At 40.7% G+C, this 16,248-nt stretch overlaps 1 protein-coding gene across 4 annotated transcripts in view; it reads left to right on the forward strand.

The window, feature by feature from the left end:
• XYLB (xylulokinase) overlaps nt 1-16,248 on the forward strand; it is a 145,590-nt gene that overhangs the window by 8,944 nt on the left and 120,398 nt on the right. For all 4 annotated transcript variants that reach the window (XM_084619757.1, XM_084619759.1, XM_084619760.1 and 1 more), the window contains exons 4-8: nt 1,073-1,153; nt 2,672-2,758; nt 5,004-5,132; nt 6,944-7,009; nt 9,084-9,156. In XM_084619757.1, the coding sequence (XP_084475883.1) occupies nt 1,073-1,153; nt 2,672-2,758; nt 5,004-5,132; nt 6,944-7,009; nt 9,084-9,156 (436 nt within the window). The remainder of the gene's footprint in view (nt 1-1,072; nt 1,154-2,671; nt 2,759-5,003; nt 5,133-6,943; nt 7,010-9,083; nt 9,157-16,248) is intronic.

Below are 16,248 nucleotides of genomic sequence, written 5' to 3' on the forward strand. Positions count from 1 at the left end.
AGAATTTGGCTAATTTTCCTTCTTTTTTAATTGGGAAAACATTCTTTGTTTGCTGTCTTTGTTTCATATGGAAGAGGAGCCAGTCTGGCTTTGCTTTGTTTACTTCTTCGTTTGTGCAACATCAGAGTTAATTTCATCCTCTGAGAATAAGATTTATTAGCCAGTTTTTGTTTCCTTCTGCTGGTTGGCTGGCTGGTTCTGCAGCAGCTGATCATAAAACTTTGTAGTGCAGGCCCTTTATGATAATGGTAGAAAATGTTTAGCTTAAAATACTGATGATTTCTTTTTGTATTCTAAAAGCATATATTCATGATCCAGAAAAAAATTACTCATGTAGGTCCAGATTCTGTAACCTGTACTCACATTGAGTAGAATCTTACTATGTAAGTAGTCCTACTAAGGCAACTTGTCTAGTGACGTCATGAGTAAGGGTGGCAAAATCTAGGTCACAGCAATGAAAGTGTAAAGGTAGATTAATTTTTGGTCTTAAATTACTTCAGAGTGTCCTTTGAAAATCTCATGGCAAGGGCAAAATTTTCAGACTTGAGTGTCTAAAGGTTAAGCATTTAAATCCATATTTAGGTATCTGAATAAATCATCTGAATTTCAGAGGTGCTGAACGTCCATAGCTCCCACTGAAATCAGTGGGAGTTGAGGATGCTCAGCATCTTCCAAGATTGGACTTTGCCCCACAAAGAATTGCATAGGTTTTCCAACTGTAAGAACAAATAAATTGTCCCATTTTTCATCTATCAACCTCAACAATGTCTCTTTCATATATTGGAACCCACTGAAGACCAAACAAGAGCCAAGATGTAATGATTTGTCCTTTGTGATTCAACCTGTTTGAAGAATTTTTTTTGTGTAGTTCTCTTTTTTAAAATGGGCTCCTGCTTAATAAACTAATGCATTCAATTTCTCAAAAAATCCCTAGTCATTAGCTAATTTTTCATTATCTGTTACTGAACCCTTATCAGTGATGACAGATACTTACAATTTAATTCTGAGGATTGTGAGTGTGCATAATTTGGTAGCTCATTACAATCACTCTTGATTCTGTTTGTTCTTGTAGGCTCTGGATATGATCTTGGAAAAGATGAAGTCTTCTGGTTTTAAGTTCTCTCATGTGAGAGCTTTTTCTGGAGCTGGACAGGTTAGTTTTTAAAGGGAAAAATTAGTTATATTGTATGTCCTCAACAGAGTATTAAGGAATAATGATACTTATTATTTAGGAGTATTACAATAGCATCTAAAGGACTCAATTAGGATCAAAGTTTCATTGTACCAGACACCGTACAAATACATAATAAGAGACAGACTCTGCCTGAAGATCTTAAAAGCTAATTTAATACAAGATGCAACTTGTATACAACTGCACGAAGAGATAGGACAGAGAGGACAAGGATAACAGTATGGTTACATAGACTAGCTGTGTGTACAACTAGATGGTTTCAAGTCATTTAAATTCTTCACACTTACGGGGTTCTATTATGGTTTTGCAAATCTGAGCCGTGCTTGGAGATGATGGAGGAGTTTGAGCAGCTGTGTCTGCAAGATTGTTCCACAGGCGCTCGACGAGAGGGGAATGTAGTGAAGAGCTGAACATGTAAAATGTATTCGAGGTGTAGCAAGCATCCCTCTAATCAGAGCTCTTCATTTGCTGGGTGGTGCATCCTCAGGCATAATGGAAACCATATTCAGGAATAATGGAAACCAAACGATGGCTGCCTTGTGTGTAAATGTGCTGGGGATGTCTCCCCCTGTGCCTCTTGCTTAGGCACTTGTGTAGGGCTTCTCTAATTTAGCCTATATTGCATAGTGCCTTTCTTCTGAAGATGTCAAAGTGCTCAGACATTCATTCATCAATTAAGCCTCACACCATGCCTGTAAGGTAAGCAAGTCTTAGACCCATTTTGCAGTTGTGTAAAGTGAAGTGCAGAGAGATTAAGGCAGGCATTATCAAAAGTGCCCACTAATTTTTGGTGTATCAGTTGTCAGTTGCTCAGCTTCAAACTCCTAGGACTGATTAATCAGAGGTGCTGAACTCTTGCAGTTTCCATGGACTTCAGCTAAAGGTTTGGATGCTCAGAGAATCAGGGGCTATATGTTTCAAGTTGAATACCCCAAATTAGTGGTGCCTAAGGGACTTGCTCTGGGTTACACAGTGAATTAGTGACAGACAAAGTACCTTGAATATGATTAAAGAACCCAGGCATTTTGATTCCCACTTCTCTGCTTTAATCAGTAGACAAAGAGTCTAACCCTGTGTGCCGGGTCCAAAATGACAGAAAGTCATTCTGTGGAGCCCTGGCTGCACTTTATAGCTGCCCTTCTGTGGTAGAATCATTGGGTAAGGTAATAGCTGCAACTAGCAATATTATAGAAGCGCCCACTAGATGCTGCTTTAATTAATGGTCTACATTTTTGCCAGACAAACTCCTGTATTTGATGATTTGGCACATACATTGCTCATTCTTGAAGTGTAATTAAATGATCTAATTGGCCTGGATGTCTCCAAAAAAGGTGAACTGTTTAATGAATTAATTAATCAATAAATTTGTGTCTCACTTTGAAAATGGTTCTCCTCCATTTAATGTTCGAAATCCAGATTGGAATCTGTATTTGACATCCTGGGTGCCATCTTTAATTTAAAAATGTATATCCTTTACAGCAACATGGGAGCGTGTATTGGAAAGAAGGAGCCAGCCAAATTTTAAAGAATTTATCACCTGATCTTCCTTTACATCAGCTACTAAAGGTAATACGTGCAATGAAGAGCTTTGAAGGGAGAGTGAGCACACACACTCCTCTTTCTGACACTTAACAGTTGCTTTTTCCTTCCAAAATATTCCCTTTGCTTGTTTGTGTTAGAAGCCACTGCAGTATACTTTTTTTTCTCCTATATCCCAGGGGTTTCAGTATTTCATCTTCCCCTGGCATGACAGCATACAATTTTGTTAAAACATGCAACGCCCAGTGAGCACCACAATGTATGACAAGTGATCTATTTATTGTTTTATAAAGCTTAATATTATTTTAACATCTTTGCCATTATGGATAATATGTTTAGATCTGATTTCCCATTCAACTCACAAGATTTTATTAGCAAGAATACTTAAGTGAAACGTGATAGACTTATCTCTGAAGGTTCAAACTATGGTCCAAGGAGTTCCTGTGCACAGGGTGGCTGCTTGGGGTTGTTTTGTGGCTTGTGGACATAGATTTGAAAAGCCTTCTCCTTTAAAGGTATAAGCAAAGGAGGCTCGTTCACCTGCACATTTACCAACGTGATATGTGCCAGCAATGCCCCTCTGCCATGTACATTGGCCAATCTGGACAGTCTCTACGCAAAAGAATAAATGGACACAAATCAGACGTCAAGAGTTAGAACATTCAAAAACCAGTTGGAGAACACTTCAATCTCTTTGGTCACTCGATTACAGACCTAAAAATGGCAATTCTTCAACAAAAAAACTTCAAAAGCAGACTTCAGCGACAGACTGCTGAATTGGAATTAATTTGCAAACTGGACACCATTAAATTAGACTTGAATAAAGACTGGGAGTGGATGTGTCATTACACAAAATAAAACTATTTCCCCATGTTTATTTTCCCCCCTACTGTTCCTCACATGTTCTTGTCAACTGCTGGAAATGGCCCACCTTGATTATCATTACAAAAAGCTTTTTTTTTTTTTTTTTCCCCCCTCTCCTGCTGGTAATAGCTCACCTTACCTGATCACTCTTGTTACAGTCTGTATGGTAACACCCATTGTTTCATGTTCTCTGTGTATATAAATCCCCCTACTGTATTTTCCACTGCATGCATCCGATGAAGTGAGCTGTAGCTCACGAAAGCTTATGCTCAAATAAATTTGTTAGTCTCTAAAGTGCCACAAGTCCTCCTTTTCATCTTGAAACCAGCCTTTCCCACCTTGAGATCAGAAAGAACTTTTAAACATTTGACGAAGACATCTGTACAACTGGTCTATTCAAATCTTAAATGTGTATATCCTGATTCCCAAATGAAAATATTGTCTGCAATGAACATGTGAACCATCTGGGGACTGGGTTAAAATACTGCAAAGTGGTGGTCTGAGTGTCAAATGAAGAATTCTCAAAAGACCATAACTAGTCATTGGAGACAACAATGTCAGTACAACCCCAATAAGAACAACAGTAGTTATCCATAGGGATAAATCCTGAAAACTGGAACAAAAGGACTATGCTGTGAGAGAACTATGCTGAAGTAAAGCAGAGCTCAGGAACGGAATCCTTAGCCCCAGCATCTGCTTCAGGGCCTGGTAAACTGCATAGCTGGCCCATGGCTAGCTACTGCAAAATACGTAAAAGAGTGGCAGACACAGCTTGTTTCTCCTCTCCAATGTGAGGTTTGGCCTGGGGTTTTCACACTGTTTGCGAATCCACTGGCTATGTCTCCAACATGCTGGCTTATATGGATTGTAGATGGGTGTAGTGTCTGACAGTGGGGGATCTTCAGTGCAACAATGTGACATTTCCATGCACATGTTCTTGGTGTCCTCTAACATGCTCTAAGCCTCTAACTGCCAGATGCTAGTACTGGATGACAGCCTCAGGGGATGGATCATTTGATAATTGCCCTGTTCTGTTCATTTCCTTTGAAGCATCTGGCATTGGCCACTGTGAGAAGACAAGTTTCAGAGGGGTAGCCTTGTTAGTCTGTTTCAGCAAAAACAACGAGGAGTCTTGTGGCACCTTAAAGACTAACAAATTTATTAGAGCATAAGCTTTCGTGGGCTATGACCCTCTTCTTCAGATGTCTGCAGTGAAAATTACAGTAGTTTTGTCAGAAGACAGGGATACTGGGCTAGAATTACCCTTGGTGTAACCCACTATGGCCGTTCTTATTTTCTGTTGTATTTGGGCCTAATACAGGCACAGATAACTTCTCAGGATTTGGTCATTAGTATGAAAGTCCCTCCTGGAGTGATAATCTTTTTGATGATTTATTTTTTTCCCCAGGCTTGTTTTTCTGTCAGTGACAGCCCTGTTTGGATGGATTCCAGTACTACTACCCAGTGCTTATCGCTTGAGAAAGCTGTTGGAGGGGCACAAAACCTAGCTAATATAACTGGTTCACGAGCATGCGAGGTGAGAACTGGAGGAGGAAAGAATGAAAATTCTTATAGAGGCACTGGTGCCTCATGGCAAACTTAGAAAATAATTCTGTCCACAGCCACTAAGTGTGATATCTGTATGAGGCTGAAACTCGTGAAAAGGTAAGTTTAGTCTGAATATTGACAAAAACTGTCTGGCAGTGAAATGTACTAAGCTTTGGAATAGCGTCACAAAGGAAGGGGTGATGTCCTATTGCTTGGGAGTTGTAAAATTAGACTAGTCAAAGCAGTAGAAAATGCACTGTATGAAGCAAGCCTGCACTGGCAGAAAGAGTGACTGGATGAATTATTACTGTAAGTTACTTCTGTAATTCTGTGGGTCAGATCCTCAGCTGGTGGAGCTATGCTAATTTGCACAAGTTGAGGACCTGTCTCTGAGTTCAAGTGAGGAAAAAGATGCAGGAGCAGATTAATTTCAATTTTTGCTTTCATGCAGATGCCCATAGCAATAAAATATATTACAGAGTGTTTCTAAATTTAATTTTAGTTAAATTAATAAATGTCTCTAAACAAGACATCCGGAGCCCCGCAACACCACTATCCAGCCCTACCCAACACCCATCTCTTCATAGGTGAGGGAGAAAAAATGGGCCTTTCAAGTGCTCTGTGGAGGCAAACTCAGACGGTTGTGGACCTGGGGATAAGTAAGTTCCAGAGGCCATAACAGAGAATGCCCCATCACCCCACCCTTTTTATTGCAGTGGGACTTCAGATCAGGCACCTCCTCCTACCAAAATTGTGACAATATGTCATGAAGTGAGAGGAGTCTTTTAGACGAGTGGTGAGCAAACTTTTCCAGTCCTGCCCCCCCATTACCATTCACGGAATTTGTTATGTCTCCCCCATTCATCACTTGTAATCTGAAGGAATCCCTTACTTCTGCACTGCTGCTGGCAGCAGTGCTGCCTTCAGAGCTGGGCAGCTGGGGCATTGATATTTTTTGTGGTGCGGGAGGATAATTTTTTTATTCCTAGTCCTGTCCCGCCCCCAATACCCACTCTATTTTTATCCCACTCCTGCTATTATGGCCGTGGGTCCTTTGGAGCCTGCAGGATCCCAGCTTCTTTGCGCCCCCCCAGAGAACCTCTTGCACCCCTCCAGTTTGTGTACCACTGTTTTAGACAAGTAGCATATGTAAATAGCACCTGGTTGTCAGTTTGTTAGTGATGGTGAGTTCATCAAAATATAGTCCTATCCATATGCATAGCTCTTTTTGATTCATTGTGCAGAGTGTGTGCTCATTTGAGTTGAAATGAAACTTTAAACAGTGCAAAAATGTTTCTTTTAACTTATAACAGGCAATGAATTAACTTAAAAAAATCAGTGAATCTTAAGCATTTTTCTTTAATACATATATGAGAAATAATTATTCCTTAGCCATTAGTTATTTCTGGCTTGAAATACCCTGTCCCCCATCTACCCCACCCATACAAAGTTGTATAAGTTGGGAACCTTTTAAGGCTCTGGAGGCCAATGTTTGCATTGTATTGGGTTCCTCTGTATGTAATCAGTATGATTCATTCCATTGAACTGTCATTTCTGAAACATAAATTATGGATAGTAATGCTTTTTCACAGCCTTTTCCCAAAAGGTGAGCAAAATTCTCATAATGAAACTATGCATTATAGCCTGTTTAGTGCAGATTGCCTGCTGTGCACTGACTTTCATCATGCATCTGGCAAATTAAATATCCAGAGTGCAATGTACTGAACTCATTACACAGAGTTAATGATTATTGACTCCATTTAGTGTTTGTATTCCTAAGCATTTGCATTTCTTTCTCAGCGTTTTACAGGAAACCAGATCGCAAAGATTTACAGCCAGAATCCTGAGGTCTACGTACAAACTGAGGTTGGCTCAACTTCAGTCCACTTACTGGAAATCACAGTTGAAAATCTTTTTAATTTTTTAAAGAAAATATAAAAATGTTTTTGCTAAACAGAAGTACATTTTGTTTATTGAATTAGTTTTCATAATGCAAAATAGGTAATATAGAGGTGATGATTTTATAAAGTGGGTCTGGTTTTTTAAAATGGTCAGTTATTTGGCAGATGAAAATCAAATATCAGATCCTTTTAGAATGATGCATTTAACATTGTGAATACTTGTGGGTCACAACATTTTGAATCGAAGTTTTAAAAAAGTAGGCCTTAATTTTACCTGCACAAAATTGCATTTGCACCAGTTTGTGCAGGTATTGCCACATTTGGTCACAGAAAGCAGTGATTATACACAGTTGATACACACACAGAACGGCTATTTGCATGCATCAGTGCAATGTTTGCTGATGCAAAACAGGTGCCAGGCAGTGTTACCCAGGAAAAACTGGAGGTTGAGTTGAGCCCTTTTTAACAGATTGGCCCTTGAAGGTTATTTTGATCTCTCTAATTATAAAATGAATTACACATTTCAAACAAAAGTTTCCTTTTTTATTGACATTTCAGGAATCAACAATAACAATTATTATTTTAACTGCTCAAAGCTGAAAATCTGATGTTCTGCCTAAAGCAGTGATTGATACTTCATGCTTCAGAGCAAGGTGATAAACCCCTGTAATGCATGTTGGCAGTGCTGTACGTGAGGGAAGGACCTACATCCTGAAGCATGAGATCTGTCTGAGACTCCTGTTTTCGCATTTATTACTGCACTTGATAAAATTTCCAGGGCTTTTAAAATCCATTATCAATATGGACCAGTTGTCTTCCTGCAGCAATAAGTCTCACAGGTTCAATATACCCTTTGTAAAGAAATGTTTTCTTTAATATTGTTCTGTCTGTATTTGCATGAGTGTCATTGTGACACCTCTTATTCTAGTGTGGGATGGAGTGGAATGGATGGAAGACAGACTATATATTCTGGTCCCAAATTAAGACCAAATACAGAAGTGAATTAAACTGGGATCCCCAGTTGTGCTGAAAGGGATGTGGCAGTGCCATATTACAACCAGAGCCCCCAGGAGGAATTCTGTCTTGGTAAGAATTCCGCTTGAGGACCCTCAGGCAGCACACACTAGCTTGGCAGCTCACTACTTTATAGAGGATGCAGTGCGTTCCTTCCACTGTGCCAGCCTGTTTTGCTTGCTGATTTAGAGTTGAGCCAGAACCAACCTTTAGCCCAACACTCCTCATTCTCTTTCAGGCAGCTAGTGTCCACTGGAGCACGAGGAAGGGCATGGCCTGTGTTCCTCAGCCATGTTGAGATGTGTTCCTGGGTAGAGTCTCAAAAAGAGATAGAGGGTCATTAAACCCTACTGTCCTCATGATTCCATCTACAATCTATCTCTGAGCAGTTAGTTTGCGGCATAGTAGCAGGTAGCATTGCAATGCATAGCTGATTGGTGTCAGAGGGCAGGGTTGTAAGGATGGTCTATGTTGCCTGACTTAGGAAGAAGTTAATGGACTCAGCAAGACAAGAGCCCAGGTAGGGGTGATGGAAGAGTCTCTCGGAAGAGGCAGGAGAAATTTATAAGATCTATTCCTTGTTTAGCTTTGGTTCCCTTTTGGATTCACTGATGGATGGTGTTGGTATGGTTTCTGTGCTGTCATCCATGCTTTGATTTTTCCGTCTCCCTGTTTTTTTTGTATGCAGACTTCTTTTTATTAAATTGTGGCCCTTGGGTACATCATGGCTGTGCAGTAATTCATGCTAAGGCAGAGTACACTAATATAGTGTGTGTATTTTGTATGTTTCAGAGCTAAAAGCTATTAAAAGCTTTTATTATGAGGTTCCTTTTTATATGGATGTCTTCTAAAAGCCCAGGCAGGAAAATTTTACTGGATAATCCTTGTAGTACTTCTTTTTCTGGTAGGCAGTACCCCTTGCTGAGATTTTATTAATATTTTGTTGCTTTTGTTTACTCAAACTGCATTTGCTTGGGCATGAATGTTGAGGGGAGTTACTATCTCAAGTTATCTTTTTGTTTCAGAGAATCTCTCTGGTTAGTAGCTTTGCAGCATCTCTTTTTCTAAGTGCTTATGCACCCATCGATTACTGTGATGGTAAGTGTTGTGTCTCTTCTTTTTCGGCGGGGGGGGGGACGACAGTCTAGCATGGCAGTTCCCCTTGTCTCCCCATCATGAGTAGGAGAGGGGCATGATGTTTCCTACATGTTTAAGTCTTACTGCTCTGATGATGAGTGTATTTGAACTTGTGGCTCTGCACTGAATTAATTATTCCCATTTTAGTGTTCATCTTAATTCTGTCAGCCCTTTGTCCACATGTGCACATCTGAAATGTCTGTCAGTTATAATTTTGCTTTTTGTTGCCTTAGACTTGACATTCCTGATATTTCTATTCTTCCGTTGTTTGGGTTGGGTCTCACAGCATGTAAATGAGCTTTCTCACCTTAATTGGTGGACAAATTTATAACAACAACATCCTTTCTCCAAAATGACAGGTTTCAGAGTAACAGCCGTATTTAGTCTGTATTTGCAAAAAGAAAAGGAGTACTTGTGGCACCTTATAAATTGGTTAGTCTCTAAGGTGCCACAAGTACTCCTTTTCTTTCTCCAAAATGTTTGTTAGCTGATGTTGTTAAATAGATGTTAACTAAAGCAAAAAATGAAAGGGTTTTAAACGATCTAAGTAAAAAATCCATTCCCTTTTCAATTGCTTGATGTCATCACTTTCTTGTGATGACATTGTCTTGGTATTTTTTCAGTCATCAAAGTGATCCAAGACAGGGTCTTAATTGCTAATTTAAAGAGAAAAACCAGCCCCCCCCCCCCAAAAAAAACCCCAACCCAAAACAGGCTTTCTTTTGCATCATAACACAGGCAAAAAGGTGACTAGCCCAATTACTTTTTTCTTTGCAGGTTACCTTTAAGTTTCAGTAAGCTTCAGTAATAATTTTTGTGGGTCTGCACCATATTTCCCAGTGGGCCATATCCTGAAAGATGCTGAGCACCCATCGCTCCAATGATCATTAGTGCAGGTTATGGATAGTCAGCAAGTGAACCCATCGACTTTATTGGGAGTTAAGGGTGCTTAGTCCCTCACATAGTGCCTCAGCACTTTGGAGGATTAACCCCAACATACTAAACTAAAGCTGGTCAAAACTCTTGGATTTTTTGTGTGTGTGGAAAAAATGACTTTTCAAATGAAAAGAAAAATTTCATTTTGGTTGAAATTTTCCATTTGTTTTTCAATGAAAAACTAAAACGGTTTGGTTTTTGAAAACTATTTTCAGAGAGAGAAGATAGGGAGGAATGTAGCGGCTCTGGCACTGCACCGCCCCTTTGTGGCAGGGGTGGGATAGGGAGTCGGAACCTCACCACTCCCAAGTTCCTGTGCCTGTCTCTCTGTGGGCGGCCGGTTGCAGCCTAATGGCCTCCTTCCACACAATCACCCCTGGCTGGCGAGGTAGTGCAGCCTATCTGCCAGAGTCCATGTAACTTGCCCCAAGTATCTGGGCAGTGTGGCCCATACTGCCAGTCATCATCTAACCCCTGCTCACTGGGGCAGACTGCAATGTAATGGCCACTCATCATTGGCAAGGGGTTAGGACCAGCTGCCTCTGCTTATTCCCAGGCTACCCCTCTGCAGCCCCAGTACCTTTCTGGGCCTTTACCAGGTTTATCAGGCTGGAGCTCCCCAGCTCCCTTTGCCCTTCCCCAGCACTGCTCTGCTCTGCTCTGCTCTGCTCTGGGTACCTTGCTCCCAGACAGCTAGCCCTTTCCACTCCAGGGCTAGAGTGAGACTCCTCTGCTTCTGGCCCGCAGCCCTCTTATAAGGGCCAGCTGGGCCCTGATTAAGCCAGCCACACCTGTGGTCAGCTGCAGTCAGCTTCTCCTGGCTGTTCTTTATCCCTTTCCCTGCTGCAGCCCTCTCCAGGGCTGCTTTCAACCCCTTCAGGGCCAGAGTGGGGTGACCACCCCGCTTCAAGGAAAAACAACTTTTTCAGTTTTTGAAATGGAAATGTTTTTTGGTTTAGTCAAAAAAAACAAAACATTTTGTGAAAAACTTTGAACAAAATGGGAAATTTTTTGTTTCATTTGAAATTTTTCACAGATAACATATAGCATTCTAACCAGCTCTAACTTACACATACGGTGCCCTTCTAATTCTGTTGCTCCTCTGGACATTTAAATATGTAGAGTAAATATTCAGTCCTGAGGATATACAATTATTAAATATTTATGTGAAAAAGATGAGAGAATGAAGTAAGACATTACAGTGTCAGTCTTTACTAGACTGAAGATCATGTATTATTTAAGTTACATTCTATCTTCCATTCCCTTGTCTTCCATTAACATAATGGGAGATCATTCTAATTCCAGTAATAAAAAATAATTATTATGCAATAGTTATTTTGCTGCTGATTACAAAAGCCTGTTATTTTCTCATCTTCTACAATTTCCTGCAGTTCACCTGATCTCTTTCCATGAATCCTGTATATCGCATTTGGAAATACATCTCTTAAAATAATGTTCATATAATAGACTTCTATTCTTCATTTCTGTAGGTTTAACTTCAGGGCACATAGGCTTTAAAAGACCCTGTCAAGTTACACTAGAGGACTAAACAACTTATGTCTTTAAAGTTGTAGATTACACAAGGAAATGTTACTTACTCCAATTAAAATGTTTCCTTTTTAAGGCCCAGTCTCATAAGGCATGACTCGCTATCCATAAGCAGCAGAACACCCTCGTTTGATTGATTAAAAAAAATTAACTACAATGTGGGGAAAGAGGAACGATTTCCATGTATATTGTGCAGATGTTAAAAGTAAGATACAGGAACTCCTCACTTAACTTCGTAGTTATGTTCTTGAAAAATGCGACTTCAAGCGAAACGATGTTAAGCGAATCCAGTTTCCCAGTAAGAATTCATGTAAATTGGGAGTGTTTGGTTCCAGGGAAATTTTTTTCACCAGACAAAAGACTTTGGTACACAGCAATGATGATTGTGAAGCTTGGTTGAGGTGGTGAAGTCAGAGGGTGGGATATTCCCCAGGGAATGCCTTACTGCTAAATGATGAACTAGCCCTCAAGGGTTAACTCGTTGTTAATGTAGCCTCACACTCTACAAGGCAGAAGGAATGAAGGGAGGGGAGACAGCATAGCAGACAGAGACACACACTGTGTGTGTGTGTGCGTGTGTGAGTGAGAGAGAGATGTGCATTTCCCCTTTAAGTATGCTGATCTCTGTCTTAAGTACACTGCCTTGTTAATTAGATCAGCAAGAGATCACCCACCTCAGCTGTTGCCTCCGGGACTGTTGTGTTCCCCCCCCCCCCCCGGCTCTATGGAAGATGGGATAAGTGGGGTGCAGGAGCAGGGGGGGAGGAGACACCCTGACATTAGCCCCCCTCTTCCCCTCCTCGCAGCAAGCAGGAGGCTCAGGGAGCAGCTCCTAGGCAGACGGCAGGAATAGCGCATGACACTGGGTGAGGGACAGCTGAACTGCCACAATTGATAGCCTGCTGGGCAGCTGCTGCACAGGGAACTTAGGGGAAGCGGGGAGCTGCTAGGGGCTGTGGGTCCACCCTAGTTCCAGCCCCCACCAGCTAGCTCCACCGGGCTGCTCTTCCTGCAAGCAGTGGACAAAGCAGGCGGCTGCCAAACAACATTAGAAGGGAGCATTGCACAACTTTAAACGAGCATGTTCCCTAATTGATCAGCAACATAACAAAACAACATTAACTGGGACGACTTTAAGTGAGGAGTTCCTGTACATTAAGGACCTAAAATACTTGAGTGTGTCACCTTGAGGCATTGTTACTTTTTTTTTTTTTTTTATAAAACACCTTAAAGAACGGCTACTCAGCTCTTGACATGGAGAGACTTTTATGTTTTGAAATGTTTTGTAAGTACCTTAGGCACACCATAGCTTAGCATACTTCTTTATGTTCTATCAAAGAAGAACATACTAAATTAAGGCCTTTGTCAAGAGAAAGCATATTGGCCTAAATTCATCCTGATGCAGCTCTGTTGGTGCCAATGGCGATATATTAGCTATGAATTTGACTCACCAAGAAACCGAGAAGAGAGCTTTGACACAAATACACTAGGTCAGAGGTGAGCAAACTGCGGCCCACGGACCACATCCAGTCCGCGGTACCGTCCTGCCTGGCCCCTGAGCTCCTGGCAGGGGAGGCTAGCCCTCTCCCCAGCAGACTCAGCTCGCCATATCGCCAGGACTCTGGCCCACTGCTCCTGCCAGGCAGTGCGTTGGCGTGGCTGGCTCTGGCTGGGCGGCGGGGCTGCGAGCTCCTGCTGCTCTAAGGGGCATGGTAAGGGAGCGGGGGGGTTGGATAGTGGGTGGGGTACTGGGGGGGCGGTTAGGGGCAAGGAGTCCTGGGGGGCAGTTGGGGGACAGGGAGCAGGGGTGATTGGATGGGGCGGAGGTTCTGGGGTGGGGTGCAGTCAGGGGACTGGGAACAGGGGGGTTGGATAGGTGTGGAAATCCCAAGGGGGCTTTCAGGGGTGGGGGTATGGATAGGGGTTGGGGCAGTCAGGGGACAGGGAGCAGGGGGGGTTGGATAGGGGGTGGGGTCCTGGGGGGGGTTAGGGTCAGGGGGTCCTGGGAGGGGCCGGTCAGGGGACAAGGAGCAGTGGGGTTTGGATCGGCCGGGAGTTCTGAGGGGCGCAGTCGGGGGTAAGAAGTGGGAGGGGGTGGATGGGGGCGGGGGCCAGGCTGTTTCGGGAGGCACAGATTTCCCTACCTGGCCCTCCATACATTTCGCAACCCCGATGTGGCCCTCTAGCCAAAAAGTTTGCCCACCCCTGCGCTAGATGTTATATATATGTTTTACAGTATTGATCTCTGGATATTTTTTCACTTTTAGTCCATTAATAAATCCAATTAGGCAATGTCTTTTGGTCCTTTGTAATAGAATTTTGTTTTTTTCCCCCAGTGTTGAATCATTTAGGCTTTTTTGCATCAGTAATTAACATTTGGTGATCCTTACTGCACTTGATGGTGATCTTGAACTATCAATCAATGGTACTTGGAATGAGATACTGAATCCCTTCCATCCACATATGGATCCTCTTCTCAATCACCATTGGACCATGACCTCTGATATTGAATTCATTTATTGTTGATTGAGTGTCCATATGAAGTGATAGTTCAAAGATCTGCCTTTGCTTTGTATGGCTTGACTCACTTAGATTTTAACCCTTGGAGTACTGGCAATCTTTAGACTGCCATCTAGATGAATATGTAGGAAGGTATGTGTACTCTACCTGTCTTTTATATGTAAAGATAGATATAAGTAAAATATTAATTTCTCCCTATAGGCTCCAATAGGTTAATAGTTCATTTAAAATATTTTTTCCATTTCTCAACTGAGTTCTGAATGGGAAGGTAAATGAAATGATCCTTTCATCCTTGAGTAGTATAGACATATCTGAACATTTATTAGCAATTGGTGGCCTGGGGGAATTGAACCATCATCTTTTCATTGTAGGAGCTCAGACTGAATTGCAAAGGTTGGTGTTTTGCCCATCTAACTGGCTTTGTGGTGTTGTGAACACTGTCAGAGCATATAATATATATATGAAAGCTATTTGACATTCAATAAATAATATTATGTCCGTACAGAGTGGATTGATTAAAATCAAAGCACTTTAAATAACCCATTTTAATCATGATTTTAATCAGCAAGCAGAAAACCTTGTTATACTCAATTTTAGTTGCGTTTTGCATTTTTACTTTAGTTATTTGCCTAAAGAAAGTGTGATTTTTATGAAAGCATGTTGATTTTTAGTGTGTTGATTTGCAACTATATATAGCCTTGATACTAAATTTGTTGCTTCTTTTTGCTAACAAGGAGGATACACTATATCTATACAAATTTATTTAAACTATATAAGTTAACACATTTATTCAGATTCTTAATTGTTTCTTTTGTTTATGGTAGAATATGGTGAATGATGCATTTCTTATTTACTAGTCAATTAATTTGTTTATTTGTGATTTGTATCAAGCTTTTAGTTGGATGGAAATGCAATTAAATTAAAATGCTCAAAAGCAGCATTTTAATTTATTATTAAATAAAACTACCTTAAATGTGCTGGATACAAAGTAAAAAATGATCAAAAAGTTTATCAGAATATGTTTTATATTTAAAAGTATCCAATTTATTATACAAAGGAAGTATTATCTGTAATGAATTAACTGAACTGATTGTTTTTAGTTACCATGTCCTTCAAGATTTTAGAATCAGTAGATTTCATCCTTTCACACCTAGTTTTTATTTGTAGACTGGAAGGGGAAAATAAACTTTCCTGCTTTTGTCAACTTGCAATTGGTTTCTTAACTTTGAACAAGCTAGTCATTGAACTGAACTAGTTGAATAAATTGATATGAAGAAGATATTCTCTCTGCACCTGCAGAAGAGGCTTCAGCTGTCAAAAGCCTGGTTAGCACTTCAACAAACTCTGGTTCCACCAGTTTTGTGGTTTGACTTTCTTTGAAACTTGACAGCAGACCTGTGCTGATTAATATTACTTTTTATATTTAGTTTAAATTATTTTAATAGATTATAGTAATTTTAGGCTTTAACCTGGGTTGTCAATTTTCAAATTTAATTTTAAAAATGTTTACTTTTAAAAAGAAACCTATATATGATTAATTTTTTTTAAATTAAATTTTATTTAAAAAAAAATCAGTTTTGTGCACCCTGTGTCCATAGAACAGGATTAAAGTGGGAGGTTTTAATGCTCTGCCAGTTGCATTTTGCATAGAAGGGACTAGAAAATTGCATACAAACAAATGATGATAGAGTTTAAAGACTGGAACTGTCATGACATTTTTCAAAATGGTATAAGAGAAGTCTGATTCAATGTGTCTCTAGGTTTAGATAAGGAATCTACCCACAAAATCACCATATGTTTCTTTAAAACTTTTATTGCTCACTGAATAATTAAACCTTTAGACACTTGGCATTTTACTCTAGGAAGCTAGATGTGTGATAGAGCTTTTCCACAAAACATTCCTCTTTGGCCCTTTTGTATAGGTTTGTCCAGACACTGTGCCATCGCTGCAGAGTCCTTGTGCAAGGACTCCCATTATGCCTAGACCATGTACAGGGGCGTTAAGTGGTAGGAAGGGGTTCCTTGCACCCTCTGTCTCTCTTGTGAACT

The sequence above is a fragment of the Lepidochelys olivacea genome (genome assembly GCF_965140295.1).
Source record: "Lepidochelys olivacea isolate rLepOli2 genome assembly, chromosome: 2".
NCBI lineage: Eukaryota > Metazoa > Chordata > Testudines > Cheloniidae > Lepidochelys > Lepidochelys olivacea.